We start from the raw sequence: 15,257 nt of genomic DNA on the forward strand, positions 1-15,257 counted from the left end.
AGAGACCAAGGCAGCAGAGTAGCAAATTTTAAAATCTGGAGAAAGGATATGTGCCACTTGGCTCATGATCCATGCCGTTGAAGCAGCTCTTTTCCATGCCTGGTTTGTAAAGGAAGATTATGAGCTGGCATTTGTCAGACCATAGAGCACAAGCAAGACCCCAAGTGGAGCATAGCTGGCCATCACCACACTCTAAATCATGGCACACCACTGGTCCCTCTCTTGGAGGCTCCTTCCTCGCTATCCCACTGCTGCATGAGGTGCCATAAAACTCTTGTTACTCACACACTGCTGGGGGAACCAATTTCCTAACACTTTCACAATCCCTGTACTTTCATTTTGTGGGAGCAATCCTCTCTCTTTGCTTCACCACTACATGGGGATAACAGCTGCATCCAATAATCAGCTCCTGTGTCCCAGCATTTTGGGGCAGCATTTCAGAATCAAGGGCACAGAAAGGGCAAGAAAATATGTGACCGAGGCTGAAGGATGTAACATAGGACATGCATGGAGATGGCTGAGCAAACCTAGAAGATACCCTGGAAATAAACAGATCAGCTCATGGAGGGGGATGGAAGAAACTGGCACAAGTGAGGTTGTATCAAGGCAAAACTCTCTTCTCTCCAAAGCAAAGCAAAAAGAGGTTAGCAAGGCTCTGCTAAGACCACTGACCCCAACATCTGCTCCTTCCTTGTCTGGTCCATCTTTATTCAGCTTCTCCACTGGCCAACAGCCTAGTCTATCTTATTACTCTCAGAAGGACATTTCTCAAACTTGCCAACCTTAGGATCTCAACAGCAAAGCATCAAGGGGACCACCCACAGCCTACCCAAGATGACACCAATTCCCTACTGCCCAGAGCTGCACACTTCCCCAGCCCTCCTGCACATCACAGAGCCACTGCAGTCCTCTGGCAGCAGCTCTAATCCCTCCTGATGGGTCCCTGGGCCAAGAAGATGGAGACAGAGCTGCCTTTGGAGAAGAAGAGCCTCTGATCTGCCAAGAGACAGTGAGGTCCTGTTGGGGCAGCACATCAAGCTGTCACCCACTGCCAGGAGTCTGGAGCATCCTCTCTGCTGCACCCTGATTAGCCCCCTCTGCCCGGCAGCAGGGGTGCAGGAGATTCATTGCACGACACTAGCAGGCACTGGGATCACTTCCACCGCTTTGCCACTCACAAGTTGGGATTTTCTTGAGGACATTGCAACCTTTGGGGCCAGGGCTCCCCAGCTCTGCTCATGCAGATGGCTCAGGCAGCAACCAGCCCTCCACTGGCCCCGCAGCACAGCAGCCAGCCCTGTGCTGCCAGTCTCAACCACTGCTGCCAGCAGCAGCTGCTCGGCACCTTTTAAGCAAGTCCCATTCCCCCTCTGGGAGTTGGCTCTGCCACCTCTTCCCAAATGGCAGCTGGAGCCACACGAGGCACCCTATCCCGAGGGCTGCCTGAGCCCCTCACGCACACCCCATGGCCTGACTGGGGCTGCCAGCATCCTTGCTGCTGCTTGGCCCAGTCCTTACTCCCCCCCCTTGCCCCCACAACCATTCCCCTAAGCAGGAGCTACGCCCCAGCCTGGTGACCTTGCCATGGCCCTTGTCCCCCTGCAGCACCATGGTGTGACACCCACAGGGGGTCTGGCCCTGGAGGCACAACCATATGGAAAGTCCTTGGGCACCAGGATGGCCAAAGGCCCACATCTGGTCCTCACTACACCCCAACCTACCCTTTGTTGGTGGGCACACGCCAAACAACCACCATTAATGTACGTGGTGCCACGAACCACCGCAGAGCAGAGCCTGCAGGAGGCCTGGGCAACCACAGCGTGCAGGAGGCTGCTGGGCAGGAGCGTGGCCAAGGGAAACAACAGGCCCTGGCCACATGAGAGCAGCGTTTCCAAAAGTCCCCCGAGCACAGCAGTCCTGAGGGAACGAGCTGCTGAGATGAGGGAATGGGCAACAATCCACAGGGTGCTGCTGCAAGCAAGCAAGCAAATCCCACACACCAAACTTCTTAGGGCCTGCAAAAAGCTGTGGGGCTCTGATTTGAAAGGCATGGGTGGCTCTGGAGATGCACAGAGCTGAGGGCTGGCTGCCAGAGGTGCTGCTGGCTGGAGGAAGACGTTGGGGTGCTCGGCCACAGGATGGCATGTGCCAGTGCCCAGGAAATGGCCCCTCACAGGGAGCACGGGACCAGGCAGCAGCCAGCAGCCACAGCGCTCAGCTCACAGCACAGCCCTCACAGAAAGCACAAACCCAAAGAAACTAATACACTTTTTCATTTTATTGCTAAAATCCCTACCATAAATCTCACCACAGAGGAAGCTTCTGTTTCTCTGGCTTCCTACTCAGCGTCCTTGAGAAAACAAATGACACCACACTCAAAAAAAAAAAAAAAAAAAAAAAATCCCATAGTGGTTTACTTCAAACTTCCCTGTACCTTGTTATGCTGAGTGCTTCATTTAGAGAGGGCTGACCTCCTCAGCCTTCTTCATCCCAGTGCCCTTCGCTGCGGGGACACACCAAGGAACAGGTTAGCACTGGAGAGAGGAGCGGGGTGGATGTTCCAGCATGGGTAACCCTGCCAACTCAGCATCCCAAAGGTGCACCAAGAGTCAGCGTGACAGTGACTGCTGTCTGCGAGGTGATTTTCACAGGAGACACAGGAGCTGTGCTACAAGAACAGAAGCTGTGAATACAGCCATTCAAAGTTATGCCCCTTGTATTTCATGAGATGCAGTTTCTCCTGTAGGTCTGGGCAGGGACCCAGGCTCACCTCATGGTAATTCTACCAGGGCAAACCTTCAAACATTTTGTATCCCAGTTCCTCTAAGTAGGACACAAATAACATTACAGGGTGGTTCAACAGGGTGCAATGAATTACCACTTTGAGATGCTCTAAGTGTGTAATCTCCTTTACCTGAACATGCACAGGAGAATAGGAAAATCTATAGGTTTATTTTAGTGTGTTTTACATAGACTGTCACTAATTCCTGTGGAAAAAAGGCACTGATTTGTTTTGCTATTAGCCATTACATGTAATAGAAGGAAGTGGGAATGAACTGTCATCAAAATGGAGATGTGCATCACAGGGCTTCATAAGATACCAAAAAGAAGGTACCTAGAGCATTTCAAGTCATTAAAGCCAAGGACAAAAAGCACTGATCGGGTAAGAAGGTGAGTCTTCAAGAACTAAATGTAAAGTTCAGAAAGGTAATGTCTGAATTAGGCTTGAAAGGTTTTGTTTATTAAAAGAATACATGTAAACACCAATACAACACAATACATGATCAAGGAAAAAAAATAAAGATAGAAGCAGGATTGGTTTTGTGCAATTAACTCCAGGCCATGCTTCCCTTGACAAAACAATTATCTGACGCAGTGGTAATATTACAAAAACTTGTAGCATCTCAAAGGCTCATTTCTGGCAAGTCATATTACCATTCCTTCTGCTCTCCATGATCTAGATTTCCTCACACTAACATACCTGAAAAAAAATATTTTGGTGTCATTAACTAAACAATGCTTTGATCATCTGGTTTCTGGCAGAACTGAGTTTTCTTCCTGCTTCTCACAGAGACCAGCTTGTGCTCCCGTGCTATCTTATCCTGTCTTTGCTTGCAGCCAGCACATGGGCACAACCTGAACAAGACAGCATTTCGAAGTAACATGGAAAATACTTTTTTGTACAGTTATCACCAGGCAAATGCAATGGGACAGAACAACACAGGCAGTGGCATTATCTGGTGGCGGGGCTAGAGAACCCCAGGGAGGGAGTCAGGTGGCCGAGGGGAGGGAGGCTTTCCTTGAGCAATGAGCCCTCTCCAGAGTCACAGCCAGGGCAGTGCTGGAAGGAAGCTCGGGATCAGCTTGGTCTCTGCATTAGAGATTTCCGACCCGCTCGGCACAGGAAGTTGTTCCTGTGGCTCACCTGAGGGAGTTCCTGTTATGAAGCCAGAGGGTGGTGGGTTGAAACATAGTTTCTGAAAGTGATGTAATCTTGGACGACTCTGGGTAGGCAGTGATACTAGTGACCTGGTTACAGCCTGCAGTGTTGTGACAGCCCCTCTGCTGGCCTGGTGATCACAAGAAAGGGAAGAAAAAAAAAAAAAAAGAGGGGAGTGGAATAATTTAAAAAGGAAAAAAAAAAGTTTCCAGATTTCCTTTGTTTAAGTGAAGCATTTTCCTTTTCCACTTTATTTGAATACACCGACCTGGTGTCTAACAGATGGAGACTGTGCAGATGCACTTTTGGGAGTGCCCATAAAATACACTGCTAAAATACAAATGGAAGGATACTTTTTTTTTTTTTTTTTGAGTTGTAAATTCAATAATTGTTGCTGTCACCTCACTTTCCCAAAGGAATTTGCCCTTTGTTCTCCGGATAAAGCTGGGGAGAAGAAGAAAAGGGGGGGGAAAAAAAAGAGTGCAAGCCAAGGGAACATTTAGGAAAAAACCCATGGATCCATAATCTGTACATTGTCGTGCACAGCGTTTGTACATCAGGAACCCAAACAGGCAGGGCTGCTTAGCAGCAATAGCAGCACACAGCAAAATATTCTGCATGTCTTCTATTCTTCTCCCATTCTCCAGACGTTTCTAGCAAACAAACAGGTCAGCTAATTGGCTCCTCCCCAAGTCTTACCCACTAGGGTTTGCTCAGAGATGTCACTTAGTCATTTGGCATGAGCAAATCCCAGGCTCCTTCCTGTTCAAGCAGCAGAGTGAGTGAAGGCTTTCTTTGATTTATTAAGACTATTAACAAACAAACAGGGGAGTTCAGAAGCTTCCTCAAGCACAAGAACACGAGCAGAAAGGTTTTTTTCCTGAAGTAGCAGCTAAAAATAGGACACTTAGAGGAAGTAAAGTTCATTAAATGATAAAGCAGTGGCTGCAGCGATGAGAGAAGAGTTTTTCCTTTTTGATCTATATATTTATTTAGTGTTATGTGTTCTTGCTCCTTATTAGAGTGCTAAAGCAGTGTTTATCCAGCTGAGGAAAAGAAGATTTCCCTTTCTGTAGTGACTTTAACATGTAGCTCATCAAATACAACAGAGTCAAGAGTTTTAAACAGACCTTGCCAGCCAACAAAGTACAACATTTGACAGCATTATTTGCCTTTTATATGCTCTTTCCAGAATGGGAAATTATATGCTATTTTCAAGACACATTCCACAGTATTATGCAACAGCTTTCTTAATTTTTAATGGATATATTATTTTTAATGTGTCAACTTCTGCATAAAGCATTTTAGTATTTTATTTAGTATTTTCTGTAGCATATACCATTAATAAATTATTTGGTTTTACCTTCCCCACACCCCTAAGAGCTGCACTTAGCATAGGGAAATGGTCTATTGACACAATAAAAAAATACTTTCAACTGGCACCATCTATAGACACTTCCATCACTGGACAAAGCACCAGGAGGACATTCCTGCTCCTGCTTAGCTGAGAAGCTGGCAGTGCCAAACATGCTGCCCAGGAGTTGCCTCACAAACCTTCCTTTGATGAAAGGACTCACACAAACACACACGTAGCAACCAGTTGTGGTAAAAACAAGCCAGCACCCTGTACAACCAGTGACTCCTGTTAAAAGTGTTCACTTTTGGCTCCATTGCTCCAGCATCCTTTAGCCATTACGTCCAAGTGGTTTCAGACATCCAAAGGAAGCAAGTCAGGGTGCTCCTGTGCCAGAGAAACCTGTCCAGTTGACCTGAGTTTGTTCAGAGGGCACGTGTCTCTCATCTCTGCAGATCTGCCCATTCTATAAGGGCAAAAAATGGATGAGATTTGATGTCTTCAACACCAGCAACACCAGCACCAAGACGCTCCGCAGGATTAAACTGCAAAAGCTTGACATAAAAGAAAAATACACATGATTCAGTGAGTAAGAACAAAAACAACTGCTTAAAAGTTCCAGAAAGGTCTAAGGTAAGGGACATCCTACCGTTTTCCTGCTCTATGAATTACTTTCAAGAGTGCAAAAGCATACTTGAAATTCCTAAAATCCAGTAAATGGAAGAAGACTCTCCTTTCCTTGAGTCTCAGTCTTACAGTCTTCAGAGACTACTGATCACAGCATGCAATTCCCTGAAGCACTGCACACTGGGACTTCATTTTAAGTGTAACCTCATTTTAAAAAGAGACAGCAGCAGCCAGAGCCTGCAGCAGTAGAACTCTGGACGCTGCATTTGCTTCATGTTAACCTTTGCTCACACCACTGTGTTATGGCTACATCAGGGATAGTGGTCTGTAACTTTCCGTTTCATAAATTGTGAGTTGGTCCTAAATATCAGGATAACATAGCCAGCTCTCCATTTCCTAAAAAAAAAAAAAAGGTTTTAAAGAGTCCTACAAATGGCCTAAAACTGAAAAATCAAAACCCCAGTGAAAGAAACAAAACAGCCTAATGGCTTCATGGAAATTTCCTGAAAGTCAGCACCTCGTTTGCTTTTTAGTTGTACATCACATGCTGAATTCATGTGAAAAGGAAATCACAATATTTACATCTGTTTAAAGATACCAATCCATATAAAAGGGAATGCAAAGGTAAACTCCAAAGAGACTAATAAAGACACACAAACATATTCTGCAGTTCTCAAGAACTGTTTATACTCTATTCAATTACAGCCAGTACGAAGGCATGATCTCTTGCTTGCTTTTTCTGCAACAGCTAATAGGATAACTTCTCCCAGTTGTCACTTGGAAAAATGTGTATTCCTATCTTGACACAGTCAACATCTAAGTGAGTCTACATCCATAAACATAGGAATTTACACATTTTAAGATGGCTCTGCTATTTGCAGTCATAGTGTCACATAGTAAAAGTAGCTTGCTGATAGTGAATGGTGCTGCTCTGGTATGTCCCACAAGCCAGCACACACAGATGCAGCCAGGGTGTCTCTGTCTTCCCTGGAACTACAGGCAGCATCAGCACAGGGAAACCAAGCATGGTCACTTATTTTCTGGAGTTTGTCCTTCCAGAAGAGCTTTGATCTTAGAAAACAAATGTAAACTGAAACAGATACCTACTGAAAAGTCACTTTGCATATTTTGCTGGTAGTAGAAATTGGAGGTTCCTGAAAAAATCCCTGAGTGCACAATACCAAATCAACATCAGAAAACAACTTTATCTTTCAGCAGAAATAAAAAGATCTCTGTGTTTTAGATGCTGGCTAAATGAAGAAGGTGTTTACAATGAAGTCACCTGGACTGGAAGCCACAGCAGGAGACAACGCCTGACAAAATTTTCTGTATAGCTGAACACTGATCCCAGAGAGTTACTCTGTGATGTTTTGACCTGTTTACCCTTGGCAGAGGGGGGAAGGAAAGTCGCAATGACAAATTGCTATCCATGCCAAGAGAGCTCTCTTCCTTTTCCTGACAAGGCTTCCTCAACAATGAATGGCAGCTTCCTTGGATAGTCACACAACAAAAATGTGATTTACTGCTTCATATAACGAACCTCCACCAGATAAGTCACCACCCTACACCAGACAGCTTGACCTAACAGGCACTGGGGAGACTGTTCTCTGAACAGACATGGCCTTCTAACACAGCTGTGAGTGGCAGAAATACATTTGCCACTTAAACCCACCAGTGGCAAGAGAGACATTCTTTGGCATATGTGAACATAGGCAATACATTAGTCTACAGCAAAAAACAATCCTTCACTGGCAGGGATATGTGGCCTGGATGACTTCATTTGTCTTCTAGTCGTAATGGGAGGAATTCCCTTCATGAAGTGTAGTTTTGCTTTCCCTCAGCATTATAGCATCTATGGGTGAGGGTAAAAATTTGCTACCATCCAACTACATAAATGCAGATTATATAAAAATGGGATTTTTCTTCAGTCATTTCCCTTTCTACCTTTGCCAGAAATACAGACACGTGTTTTCACCTTCATTGACTTCATGTCACTTAGTCAAAATAGGTGGTGTCCAAACATACAGTTCCATTTTCACTAATCATTTCACAGTAACAGCACACAAATCAATCTGTCACTGGGTCTTTTCACTCACTGAATTTGCAAAATCTGTTTCCTTTGTTTTCTTCAAGAACTACTTAGTCCTCTCTGCTCTGTTCAAAACTACATCTAAGTGATGCCATTATTTATGCATCCACTAGCAATGCATCCACTATGCATCCTCTTCAAAGCTTAACAACACAGTTCACACAAATCTCTTCTTCTTCTCAAGTGGAACAGGTCAGATCTAGGCACCACTTCCACAGTTATGTCAAAATTAACTAGAAGGAAGATTGCATTAATTGAATTTCAAGACCCTGTACTACAAGTTCAGTCATGACTACCTAAAGCTAAGAGTAAACTAAAACCATCAAACAATACTATTCCCATTGATTTTAAAATGGTGTATCAGTCTGGAAATTTGTCTCTGTTTTACAGTTTTGCCTTTTGTCCGACCCACCACTTATCTTCTGACTACAAAAGTCATTGGATTCACCATTTAAAGTACTTTTCGTAACAAATGGGATCCAGAAGGTTTCCTGGAGGAGAGTTACAGACTTTCAACCACAGCAACATCATAACTTCTGATCAGTGTGCTACAGGTTTCATAGGATTTTGAGCTACCTTGCTGAATTGGCATCAGCATTTTTTAGTTTAGTTCATTACAAATGCTTCCATGAACATTTAGGGCAGAATTCCTAAGATGTTCATGCATCACCAGCAGGTGTTTCCAAAGCATTTGCCAAACTTGTTCTTTGAAGAAATGGCAAAGCACTCCAGTTTTCTACAAACACAGCTGGCACCAGAAGTCAAGGTTTCCAGATGCAACAAGACAACTTGGGCAAAATCCATCAGTGCTGACAAAAGAGCCATCCACGTTTCCTATCAGCAGGTTTCTGGTTTTACATTTACTTCACCAGAACAAGTTAGGAAGGCAAGTATTTGCCCTATCCACACATGTACATAAGAGAAAAAAAATTCTCCCCTCACCTACCTGCTGAATCAGTGATCTGGCCTCCTTCGATACATGGTCTGGTATACTCAAAGAAGTGTGAGTGTTTATTCCTGATGGATGGCACTCAACCAGAGACTGGAGGAGAAAAGGAAAAAAGGAAAAAAAACACCAAAGTAGGCAGGCACATTTATTAATTTCACAACTGCACTGTTAGATTATCTCCTAATATCCATGCAAATTTAACACACAAAGCCAAAATTCAGTGCTTCTTAGTATGAAGTACTGGCTCTGGGAGGAACCAGTCTACAGGTGCTGATGAGCTCCCTGAGATACAGCTTTAGAACATTTACATCTTAAAGCTTCCATTCCATTGCTCAAATTTGAAGAGCCTGGGAATTTGGTGGACTTTGCTTTCTTCGTGCAGAGCTGTCAACCAAACACCATTTTGATTTGGCTGAGCACTCTTTGTCTCAAAATACTGAACCAGTATGTGACAGCAACATATGGCTTCTATGCAGTCACAGGAAAAGAATACTTGAAGTATTAGGGAAAAAGTTTTGTACATGTACAGACGGAATGTTACAGAACTTGGATTTCACTGTAGCTAAGAGGGCAGCATAGTTTTGGTTATTTTTTTCAGTCCTTAGTTTGATACAGCTTTATTAAGTTGTTCTGCTGAAGGCTGGGCATGTTTTGCTTCTCTTGTTGCATGCAGACTAAGCAAATTGAGAGTGCTCAGGTTGGTAAAGCTCATCTGAGAAAGACAATCCAATCAATCACAACTGGGAACACCACTGGTGAGAAACTACTGGCCAAGAAGTCACTTTTATCGAGTCACTTGCCCCCAGCCCTACCTTCCCAGTGAGAAGTTCGAAAAGAATGGCACCCAGGCTCCACCAGTCACAGGCTTCTGTCTCTTCTAGGATAGCACCAACCTCTAAACATGAGACATTTCAATTAATATTAAAAAGGTCAGTTACACCTTCAAAATTAACATATATTTACAAGGTGACTGTTTAATGCTGACAGAACATATACTAAATACCACAGAGCTTTCATTATGCCTGCAATTTAGTTAGCCCTTTAGCCACCTACAGATTGCATTGTTCAAGCACAGCAACACCATATATTTCATGCATAATTTGTCTTTTCCATGCATACACAGGCACTTCCTAGACTTGTAGGCATTACAGTTATGATTCTTCTATACTGGACAAAACTGGACAGTGACAGACAGTAAAGCAAAACATATTTAGAGAATTTCCCTTGGCCAGAAGAGCTGAGCAGACCAGAGTGGCCTGAAACATCCATAAAAGCAGCACTAGGGAGGGTGCAGTAGTCTACTGCATGCCTTAGTTTTGTCTTAGAGGGCAGGATTTGTCTCATGGCTAACCCACACCCTTTCCTGGGATCACCATGGGAGGCTTTTCACAATGGTCTCATAGAGGTATCAAATCTTTCCACAGCATAACCACTGCCAGTGACTCTGTATTGCTACAGCCCAGCCCAAACTGTACATGGGTATGAAAAGTTGTTTCCCTTTGCATCCAACCCAACACTGCTACTGTGCACTGGCACAAGGGACAGCAGGGAGGGGAGATGGGAGTGACAGTCCCTGGCCATACACACACACACGTATTCAGTCGCATGATGTGTGCAGAAAACTTGGCCTTCACTGACTCAGGCTTTAAACTACAAAAATTATTAAATACAAACATTATTAAATACACACCACACTGTCTGCTCTAAAGCAGGCAGAAAACCAGATTGCAATGAAGATGAAATCTTCATTTTGACTGTCAAAAAAATGCAGAAGCTGCACTAAAATAGCTTTGGTGGCAAAAGCCACGAGAGCTCCCCAGCAGAGGACAACAATTAGCATACAGTCACATAGCTGTTACTGTGAAAAGCAGTGCAGCATGGGCAAAAAATCCTGCTCATCATTTTATGGAGCTTAGCATGAGCACGGCCAAGGAGAGCTCCAGATGAGTCCCAGCCCAGGGTCAGGAGAGGGAGGCATCACCTCAGAGCTCCCCAAGAGGCAGGAAGCACACCCAGGCTGAGCTCAGGGATGTGCAGAGGGCTGCCCCCTCCTCAGGCAGCTGCCACACGAGCTGGAAGAGGCTCAGCACCTCACAGAACTGAGGCTGCTGTTTCAAGAGCAACAAGGAAGGATGGCTCAGACATTGTTTCCTGAGGTAGGACATCCCTCACACTGAAAAGTTTACTGCACTTAATGGCCTTTGAACGACCAATACATCACTATAAGGGTGCCACACATCAGAATTTATTCCACTCCTTACAGATTGATACTCCTACCAGCACCAAGAAACTTTTACAAAGATGTAACAGCAACCACATGAGGAACTGTAGCAGCATAATTACATCCATTTTTAAAATGTTTTACCATCCCATGTAAGCACCCAGATGAAGCTGAAATTATGGTAAATTGAGAGAATTTGTGTAAAAATCAAAATTTGTTCCTGCAATTTATTTTTAAAGCCCTTCAGAAAGGCAGACCTTCTAGGTAACTGTCCTTTAAAAAAAAGAAAAACAAACAAAAAAACCCCCAAAACAAACAAAAAAAAACCCCAAAGTGTGGCCTTTCCACACAAACCTGCTGGTGAAAGGTTTTCATAGCATTTCTCAGTGAAACCTACTAAATGGAAATGCCTTTTCAGTTCAAGGGAGCTTTCTTCCCAACAAGTGAAGATTTTTATTTTTAAATTAAGTTACACACTTATTACAGAATAAGGACAGCAAAGCCAAGAATTAGTAAGATTGACTACTACATTCTCAGCTCCTATACTACCCTTAACTATCCCATATTGACACACCTTAAATTTTATAATAATTCCACAAAAGGAAATAATCCATTCTTCCCAAATACATTCAGTGGGAATGGGCCTCATGAGTTACAGCCCAATAGAAAAAAAAATTACCTAAATATGGGAAAAAAACCATAATTCAGAGCACAGAGGAAAGAAATTCTACAAAAAATTTTTTTTCCCAGTTTTGGTATTATTTCCTTTTATGTTGGCAATCAGAGATGCTGATCCAGTTCTCTGAAGACCCAAAGTTACACTGCCTTCCTTCACAGAAATGTTCATTACAGGAAGTACCACTGATGAAGAAAATGGACATATATAGAATCAGAGTCAAAAAGTAAACCAGAGTCCACTTCTTCAAAATCCAAGCTCCTATTTCCAATTTCAAGAACACTTTCAATATATGCCAAGCCAAAAAAAATGTCACTGCAGTTCTCTGACAAGAGCAGCACTGAGTTCTTCCATCCATTTTGGCCATGACCAAACTGACACGAGTGGAATAAATTAAGAACAATCAAGTAACACAGATTTCTCTCAGGACTGAACAACTCTGCCTGTATTCTCATGCACAAGCAGAAACTGCATGACAAGTCATCTGAACCAACACAGAACAGAAAATGGAAAACTCAGCTGAGGGCAACGCCTGAGTCCCCTTTTTCACAAAAACTGAATTTTAGCCCAACTTTTTTCCTATCATGCAATGTCTGCTTTCCTGCTGCTTTCCCTAGGTTCCAAAGTTTCCTTGTTTCAGGTTAAAATAAATGTTTTCCTTAAAAAAATAAGAAAAAGGAAAAATCACTGTGTATACTACAAATAAACATATGTTGTTTACATTTCCTTACTTCAAACAGATCATGTGACTTCTGATGCAATACACTGATCATAATAAGCCCAGGATACCACATCAATATTACTGCATTTTATCTTGACTAAACATCATGGGAAAATTTAGAAACTGTAGATTATGAAGTGCTTTTGAGGGACACAGAGTAGCTGGCTAATATAATATACCACACAGGGCATATGCTTTTTTTAAAGCTTCAATATTGCAATAAATCTGAACTACAACATCTGCCTTCACTAAGAAAACATTTTCATCTCAATCCATCGGCAAAGTAATTTAGACAATAAATGGTAGTGACACATAAGCTTAAGTGAATAACATGGGGATATTTGTGCCAAATCTTTCCTTCATGAACCTTGAAATCAAGGACCTTACCCGGATTTGTACAAAAATAAACATGTGTACACATGTACACAGTGTCGGTGATTCTAGGACTAGCAGAACAACATCTGCAAAACTCAACATTCATATCATCCTCAAATAGAAAATCAGAGAAATAATAAAGTAGTGAAAAAAAGACAATAGCTCTTCCAACTACTGCAATTTCATTAAAGGGAGAGCTTTCCTCTTTCTCCCTTCCTGAAGCATGGCCATGACATCCAGCACCAAGTAGCACAAGTCAACAGCAATGCTAAATTCCTGCACAAAGCAATTCCTGCAGCAGCCGCTGGGATAACTGAAGGGAAGGAGACTTGTAAAATGCTATCAGATTTAGACAGGGACAGATGGTGCAGGTAAACACCTTCACTACCCTGCACTGTCCTCCTTCCAGAGCAGCTGCTCTCAACTGAAAGGCCATTTCTTTATGGTTTCCATACTTATCTCAACATTTGCATTATACACAGAAACACCTTACTTCCTGATAAGGGAGACATAGCTGGCAACACTCTATTTTAAACAGTGCCAGTTCTGAAGTAAAAAGCAGAACTTCATCTCTCCTGAACACACATTCTCAATAAAGCTATTAATGGTAAACCAAGGCCTATTTTCTCATTCTTTCTACAGCACCTTTACTTGAAATATACCCTTCGTGCTGAAGGATTTTAAAGGCTTTTACTAGCACACCTGCCACATTTTCTTCCAAAAACAGCTTCCTCCAGGCTGACAATAATGCCTCATGACCAGCACACACAAACACTAGTTAAGATGAAAGAAGCCTGGCTTACAGGAGGCCTTAGACATTCACTGTGCAACTCAGGCCAGATGGCTTGTGAATCACCAAGAACAAAAACTTAATCAAAAATTTTGTAGGACAAACTGTAACATCAAAAAAAGATGCATCTCAAGTCAGCTCACAGGAAAACTGACTCTAGACTCTAGGTGGATGTAGTGCTTCCCCAGACACCTAGGAGTCAGGAAAGGCTTTGCACTGAGATGGTTTCTTGGAATTAAGAGGGTATTGATAAGCATTTCGAAACCTGAGGAGGCTCTTTCTCTTACCCCACGCTCCAAGCAGAAACAGCGTACTCTCAAGTATCATTTCTGCACTGATAAGAAAATAAGGAGACCCATCTGAACTACCATCAGGTATCTGAAACTGCTCATGAGTAATTGGACTTGTTAAACATCCTGAAAAGAAACACAATGTATTCCCCTTCTGTGGCCATTAAGATAAACATTGCATGAAAAACCATTAGTGACACTTGGAAATTCTATTTACCTTACACTCACTTAATTTTAAAATATTACTGTTTTATCATATTTTGATATCTATATATGTAAAGAAACATTTCCAGAGAATCAAATAAAGCAACTCCAACCTAATTCACTCTCATCAGACTCAGTCAGCCAAGATACCATAAGGTACAGTCACTAAATGAAACATCCCACAAGCAATCTGGCCATAACGCTTTGCCTAAAATGCTTCAGCAATTTATAAAGCATAGAATTGAACCATCTATATTTAAGTATAAGAAGTTTATCATGGTCTTTAAACAATAAAGTAGTGAGGCAAGTCCAATGAACATTTGCTAAGATCAAATGGAGTATGAAAATAGGAAGTTTCATTTGAAAGTTATTCAAAAACATATAAACACCTATGTTTCTCTTTAGAAAAAAAAAAGAAAATAAAAAATAATAGAGGGAACTGTGGTTGTTCTTTCTTTTAGCAGCCCAAGCTGGAATCAAAACTTCCTCTAAAATGACCATGTGACATAAGAGAAAGTTTTATTGCTGTTCAGTTATTGAAACAAAGCAAACATTAATTAACCTCATAGCTAGCTCCATTTATTTTCATAAGGCATCTTGTACACTATCTTCAAGTTTTAGTCCCCTCTGTAATAATAATAATCATAATAAATAAACACAGGTAAAATACACTTTCTTCTGGAGTTAACAACTGGCTTTTATGACAGCCAGATTAAAACATCAGATTTTTACAAATCAGCAGCTTGGACACATCTTACTGCTTTTTCTGGTTACAAAGCCTAAGAAAAACCACAAGACCATGTACTTCACCTGAAACACGCAGTGTACTTACAACAAGCCTGAGTACAAATGAGATCAGGTTTTTTTCAGAAAATACCTGATGCTCTCCCCAAACCTATGCTTTCAATTAGCTACTCCAAATTCACAACATTTTGTGTTCTGGGAGCAGTCAGTTGTCATTTTCTGTGGAACACTCAGGTGTCTCTAGAGAGCTGTCCCACCCCAAATGCTTGTTGTAAAC

At 42.4% G+C, this 15,257-nt stretch overlaps 1 protein-coding gene across 1 annotated transcript in view; it reads right to left on the reverse strand.

Annotated features, from left to right (window-relative positions):
* Positions 1-3,267: 3,267 nt before the first annotated feature.
* The window catches only part of RPS6KC1 (ribosomal protein S6 kinase C1), an 86,252-nt gene continuing 74,262 nt past the window's right edge, over positions 3,268-15,257 (reverse strand). The window contains exons 14-16 of the mRNA XM_082276838.1: positions 9,772-9,854; positions 8,957-9,052; positions 3,268-5,848 (exon numbers count right to left, since the gene is read on the reverse strand). Coding sequence (XP_082132964.1) covers positions 5,738-5,848; positions 8,957-9,052; positions 9,772-9,854 — 290 coding nt within the window. The 3' untranslated portion in view covers positions 3,268-5,737. The remainder of the gene's footprint in view (positions 5,849-8,956; positions 9,053-9,771; positions 9,855-15,257) is intronic.

The sequence above is a fragment of the Coloeus monedula genome (genome assembly GCF_965178545.1).
Source record: "Coloeus monedula genome assembly, chromosome: 2".
NCBI lineage: Eukaryota > Metazoa > Chordata > Aves > Passeriformes > Corvidae > Coloeus > Coloeus monedula.